At 36.9% G+C, this 6,517-nt stretch overlaps 1 protein-coding gene across 2 annotated transcripts; it reads right to left on the bottom strand.

Moving 5' to 3' along the window:
• Positions 1,884 to 6,083, bottom strand: LOC109725373 (glutamate decarboxylase 4-like). 2 transcript variants are annotated; one of them, XM_020254534.1, is made up of 7 exons: positions 5,927 to 6,083; positions 5,368 to 5,572; positions 4,706 to 4,906; positions 4,165 to 4,367; positions 3,772 to 4,025; positions 2,708 to 2,760; positions 1,884 to 2,488 (listed from the first exon to the last, which is right to left on the bottom strand). In XM_020254534.1, the coding sequence occupies exons 1-7, from the start codon at positions 6,016 to 6,018 to the stop codon at positions 2,006 to 2,008; spliced, it is 1,491 nt and encodes a 496-aa protein (XP_020110123.1). In that variant the 5' UTR covers positions 6,019 to 6,083; the 3' UTR covers positions 1,884 to 2,005. The 2 variants fall into 2 exon arrangements, with proteins under 2 accessions (XP_020110123.1, XP_020110122.1); XM_020254533.1 differs by having other exon boundaries at positions 4,165 to 4,379; positions 5,927 to 6,079.

Below are 6,517 nucleotides of genomic sequence, written 5' to 3'. Positions count from 1 at the left end.
GTGCCCAACCCACACTGGGCTGGCCCACCCGAGCCGGCGTCCGCCCTCGTCCTGCGCCTCCGGCCCTTGGCTCGCGTTCGCGCCAGCGCCGGAGCCGGCCCCGGCGTCTGCGCCAGCGCCGGAGCCCACCCCCACGCCTCGCCTCCGCCCTCGGCTCGCGCCTAGAGATGTCAACGGTGTCATTCGGGGCGGATTTTTAAAACCCGAACCGAAACTGACTCCAAACCCAGACGGAACCCGAACCCGAACCCGAACTCGACGGATTTTAATAATCCATACCAAACTCGAACCCGACCAAAAATCCGAAACCCGAACCCGAAAATTTGAACCCGAAATAATTTATTTTTTTCAATATTTCAAAATATATTATATTAAATCTAAATTTTTAAAATACAAATTCAAATATAACATCCATATATATATATATATATATATATATATAATATTATAATATATATATATATATATATATATATATATATATATATATATATATATATATAAAATACAAAATAAATTCGGATTCGAATCGGGTTCGGGTTCGGGTCAGGTACAATCAAAATCCATATCCGTCGATTTTATTTTTGATATCCATAGTCGAATTCATATCCATATCCATCGGATATATCCGTTTTATTCGGGTTCGAATTCAGATAAAATTTCGGATATCCATACCCATTGACATCCCTACTCGCGCCTGCGCCCCGCGCCCTCGCCCCGCCCCCCGGCCTCCGCCTTCCGCTAACACGTGTGCAGTTATTGAGGAATAATAATCTACTACTATAATATATATATATATATATATATATATAGGATAATATTTACTTTAAAATTTTTTTTTTATTTTTGAATTATTACTATTTCACCTACTCCAACACCAGCCTAACATTTAATGATTAAAAAATTATTTTTTTTATTTTGAAATTATTACTCTCACCTACCTCCCACAACATGCTAGACATTTAATGATAAAAAATTTGAAGTAAACATTATTCTCATATATATGAATAGTCTTTTAATTCATTTTCAAATTTGAAATTCAAATAAGTCGTTATATATAAATATATATTATCGATAGTATATGAATAATATTTACTATCATTTTTTTAAGGGATAACTTCAAAAACCCCCCTGTGGTTTCCAACTTTCTCACTTTAGTACCCTGTGGTTAAAGTGTATCAATTTGCCCTCCTGTGGTTTCGTTTTTCTCTTCTTTTTTTTTATCAATTTTATTGTTTTTTTTTCTCAAATCAGTGACAAAATTAAAATTAAAGGGTACTAAAGTAAATATTCGGTAAATCTAGATAGATATCTGATATTTTTTTGCATATAATTTAACGAAATATTAAGAAAAAAGCTATAGAAAAAATAAAAACAAAACCACAGAAGGGCAAATTGATATATTTTAAACCACAGGATAGTAAAGTGAGAAAGTTGGAAACCACAGGGGGGTTTTTTGAAGTTTTCCCTTTTTTTAACTATTGTATTGATACTATTCCACTGAATTCCACTAAACCCTAGGCATAAATGTATCATCGAAATAATAATTTCATTGCAATTCACTACGGAAACCACATTTCCACTGTATTGGTTAAATACTCATTAGTCACATACTATTCCACCTAATTCCACTAAACCCTAGGCATAAATGTATCATCGAAATAATAATTTCATTGCAATTCACTACAAAAACCACATTTCCACTGTATTGGTTAAATACTCATTAGTCACGTGATTCAACATAGGTTAAATTTCCAGTAAAATGATCATCTTATTCTGGATTAATTCAACTAGATAGTTAATTATTCTAATGAACATCCCAATATTGTAAAAATATAGAGGCTATTCGTAAATTTTAATGCATTTTACGAAATAAAACGTTATAAACCATGGTAGCGTACCTTGCAAATAATTCTTATTACTTAGGGGATTAAAAGCACCACATTATTTTCATCTCAATCTTTATATACAAGCTCAAAGTCCATCAATTTTGATTGTTATATATTTAGCAAACACCCTTTGTTTTCCCGCTTAGCAAAGGCACACTCTTTTGAATCCCCCCTACCTCTTGCTTCACAACCTTAACCATTGGCTCGTCCCCCGCATTCTCGCCAGGTCCAAATTCGATCGTGTACCGTATCGTGGGCACCGGTGCCCTGATCATCGAATCGAGCTCCTTTAATGCCATTTTGACGTGCGAGAGGAACTTCTCGGCCAAAGTTCGGCCGAAATCCTCGCGAATGACCACCCGAAGGACCGTCGTGTTTTCCAGATCGGGCGGCAAAGTGTAAGCAGGGACGATCCAGCCGAACCTCCGCAGGAGGTTAGAGAACTTGAAGGCCAGAGTTTTGTCTCTCTCTTTGAATGAGAATGCCACTAGTGGCACTCCTTGTTCCTTCGAGATTATGTCGAAGCGGCCCGTCGCGTCGAGCCCTTCTCGGAGGATCTTAGCACTCTCCATGCAGTTATTCATCACATTCCTATAACCCTGGAGGAGTCACAACATTCATTTGTACTCTCTAATTTGAATCAAAAACTTTCATTTATTATTGGTATGGTTTATATGTAGTTTAAAGTATGATGTGCACAAATTTAAACTATCTAGAGATATTTGGATTTTTGTCCAAAAATTTTGACTAATAAATATTGTAGCTATACTTACATAAAAGGATCATTATTTTGTTCGAATTATAGAAAGAATATGTACCTCGAAACCTAACCGTAGGAACTGATAATATTGAGCGATTATTTGACTAGATCCTGCACCCAAAATGAGAATTTATTAGAAATTCTTCAACAAAGATTCGAATACAATCATACAAGTATGCATAAAAAGTGCATTGCCACTACACAAATATACACTAATTTGTACAAACATTCGCGCAATTTCCAAATTTAAAAGTGTACAAAAAAAGTATAATGCTTTTGTAGTTTACTGCTACGTAGTCAGAATGCTTTGCACTCTTTGTAGTTTTAGTTTTATTTTAACGTAAGAACCTGCTGGTACGAGGCGATACAATAGTAAAGTGTAAATCGCAGAATTGTAAAGTGTTATATTTTGACAATATGTAACTTATAAAGTATAGCACGGTACGGTCCTTATTCGATGCAAATCTTTTCGAAAAAGTTAAAGAAAATCAAATCAGAAGTACAAAATATCATACTGCAAACAAATAATAGTAAACTGCTGATGCACTATATATATATATTTATATAGAGTGGGCCGGTATGCTTCTGGAAGCACGGAGTCCTCCGTGCTTCCAAGTTGTTTTCGATGTTCAGACTTTCGAATCGACGATCGGCTCCGTTAGAGTTGATCTAGAGTATTTCAAGTACCTAGAAAATAAATTTCGTGATTTTTCGATATTATTTGCCTAGTGATCGAAGAGGCTCAAAATCAATAATTTTAATGGCCGTGGTGAGCCGTTTGCAAGTTTAACGGTGTAGAAATATCCAAATCACATGAAATTTTGATAGAAAATTCTTTATACCATATAAAACAAGATCAATAACTTTGATCTAAAATTTTAATATCATATCATCATATTTTGTAAGATTTTTATTTTCAGCCGTTGATTTTGAGCCTCTTCGATCACTAGGCAAATGATATCGAAAAATCGCGAAATTTATTTTCTAGATACTTCAAATACTCTAGATCAAGTCTAACGGAGCCGATCGTCGATTTGAAAGTCCCAACATCGAAAACAACTTGGAAGCACGGAGTACTCCGTGCTTCCAAAAGCACCCCAGACGCACTCTATTTATATATACCTTTAGAGAAGTTGAGGGTGAATGTGGGTTGATCTGCACCAAGATAGTTGATGTGGAAGATGAGTTCATCAGGTAAATCTTCTTTGCTCCTCCATATGACCCAACCAACACCAGCATAAACAAGGCCATATTTGTGGCCACTCACATTAATGCTCTTCACTAAAGGCAATCTAAAATCCCACTCCAATTCAGGGTACAAGAAGGGTGCAATGAATCCCCCACTTGCTGCATCTACATGAATTGGAGTGTCCCACCTGTGTCATTAACCATCTTTTTAAGTTTGTGGTTGGGTCCAAAAGTTCTCATAAAATCCAAACTAATTTAAAATGCAGCATTATACTATTAATTGGTCGGATTTATACGAGTTAAAAAAGGAAGATTTTGAAATGTTACCCTGTTCTCTTGTTCTTTTGTGTTAGGAGATTGTTAAGAAGCTTCACATCTTCAAACTCCCCCGTCAATGTTGAGCCCAAAATCGCCGCGACACAAATGGTGTTCTCATCCACCATTTCAACAGCTTTCTCAGGGTCCATCACATAAAACCCTTCCCTCAACTTCACCTCCTTGAGCTCCACCTCAAAATATCTCGCGAATTTCTCACAACATACCTCAATTTTTTTAAAAAAAAAAAAAAAATTAATACAAACGGTAAAATAGCGAAGCAATATTAGTCTTGTGTTTCTTCGATCTGGCTTCTAGAATAACTTCTTTATTCTGAAAACCCTTTTAGAACGGCTTTCCATGACAATATTTTTGTGCAAATCGATTCTGGCAATAATAACTCCTGCTCTGTTAATATCGCTATCCAAGTGGTTCAATAGAATCTATGCTGGTTTGTACTCAATTTAGTACAATAATATTTGACAAATTGTTTCTCCTAAACCGCGGAATGAGTGGAAGTAGTTCATGAAGATGTTAGTTGATGTTTAGTTACCTGCACATTGGCCCCTGTAACAATGTTGGGCTTGTCATAAGGCTTCCCTTCAGCTCGTCTCCTGTTCTGCCACCTCCTCTTGAATGCCAAACCCGCGAGCATTATCGCCTCCGACGAGCCCACCGTGCCCACCCCGACCGCGGCCTCTTTCACGTTCAAGGGCACGTTGAAGAGCCGCGCGATTATGTTCACGCATCGGTTCTACGCAGGAAGAGATTCAGAAAGAAGAAAATGATAGTATAATTTGTTGCGTTTTCTTCGAAAATTTTAGCAGTTAAAATAGTTTATATGTAGTTCATCTAATAGATAGAATTGCAACTGGTAAAGAAAAACAAGAATGAGGATATTGTTATCAACATGGTTTTGGCATAATTCTTACGATTACTATTTTTGAATCGTTTTCTATAAAAGTCATATTTTAAACTAACATAATTTTGTACTGATAATATGAATTTTCTTCGTGGAGTGATCCCGGTACCACTCATTAGCAGCATAATGAATCCTCAATGTTCATGTCAGACGGTATGAATTTATTCAACCGTTAATGAGCGACCGGATCGTCCTGTGCACAGAAATCCACACACCCAATGTGCACTGATATTTTGTCACATCAGCATAAGTAAGCTATTTATTGTAAAGCCTTTTCTCTTTTTTTTTTATACCTGAAGCTCCGTAGTGACGGGGTACTCGTCCATGTCGACGTAGTTCTTGTTGGCGGTCTCGGTCATTAGCCGGTCGCATTCGGGCTCCATCCACGTCGTCACGAACGACGCCAGGTTCAGCCGGGGGCTGCCGTCCAGCAGCAGCTCGTCGTGGATTAGCTGGTACGCCGCCTCCTTCGATATTGAGCTCGTTCCCAGCTCGTACCTGTACTACTCTTCCAAAATTATCTCTCTTTTCTTACAACAATAATCTCCTAACGTAGGCGCACATAGATTTCAAACACCTAATGTGACGTCTCGCTTTTCTGAAAGGCCATCCATTTTAAAACTATTCTAATCTTAAACTCGCTCAATCCTCTTAATCTGTTGGGTTTATATATAAAACTATTTCAAATTCTAAGAATGTATTAGAATCAAAATAACAACGTCATAGCACCTAAAGTGATACGGACAAAATTATAAGAACAAATGTATTAGAAGGCCCCTCAAAACTTCAAAGTTTACGAAAAAAACAGATTATAGAAAAAAAAAAAAAAAGAAAATGAATGAGAAAACAAACCTTGGGACAGGATCTTGCACGTATCTTGATGCAAACACCGAGCTGGTGTAGGAGGAGCCCTCATCAAGCTGTTGCACCTGTGTCAACACCATGGTTTGATTTGGTTTTTTCTATTATGTGACCCACACCCTCTTAGACTTAAAAATGAGCCTAAAAACAAAAGGGGCAATGCTTAATACATAAAAGGAGGAAACAGTGGATTCTTGTGCTTTGCTTGCCTTAGTTTATAGGTTTTGGGGGGAATTAATTAAGAAGAGAGAGTTGGTAAAGCCTATTTGGCTTTTGAGCAAAGCGCTTCTGATGCTTTTGAAATGTTTTTGGGTTTGTGTTTCTCAAGGATATGCTAGTTGAGTTGGGCTTCTTACTTGGTTTGACCCAAGTTCCATACAAGAGTTTACTTGTGTAGCAATTTTGTATTTTATATATATATATATATATACTTTTGAGGTAGCAAACATTTTTTAAATTAATTGCACCACTTATTCCCACTCTCTTTTTCGTTGAATCCGATACTTATTCCTTTGGAATTATTATGCCATTGGTCCCTAATCTTTATTCGTGTTTTCATTTTGATTTTGAATCTCTTTTCCT

The sequence above is a fragment of the Ananas comosus genome, linkage group 20 (assembly GCF_001540865.1).
Source record: "Ananas comosus cultivar F153 linkage group 20, ASM154086v1, whole genome shotgun sequence".
In the NCBI taxonomy this organism is placed as follows: Eukaryota; Viridiplantae; Streptophyta; class Magnoliopsida; order Poales; family Bromeliaceae; genus Ananas; species Ananas comosus.
This window is presented reverse-complemented; position numbering and strand designations above follow the sequence as displayed.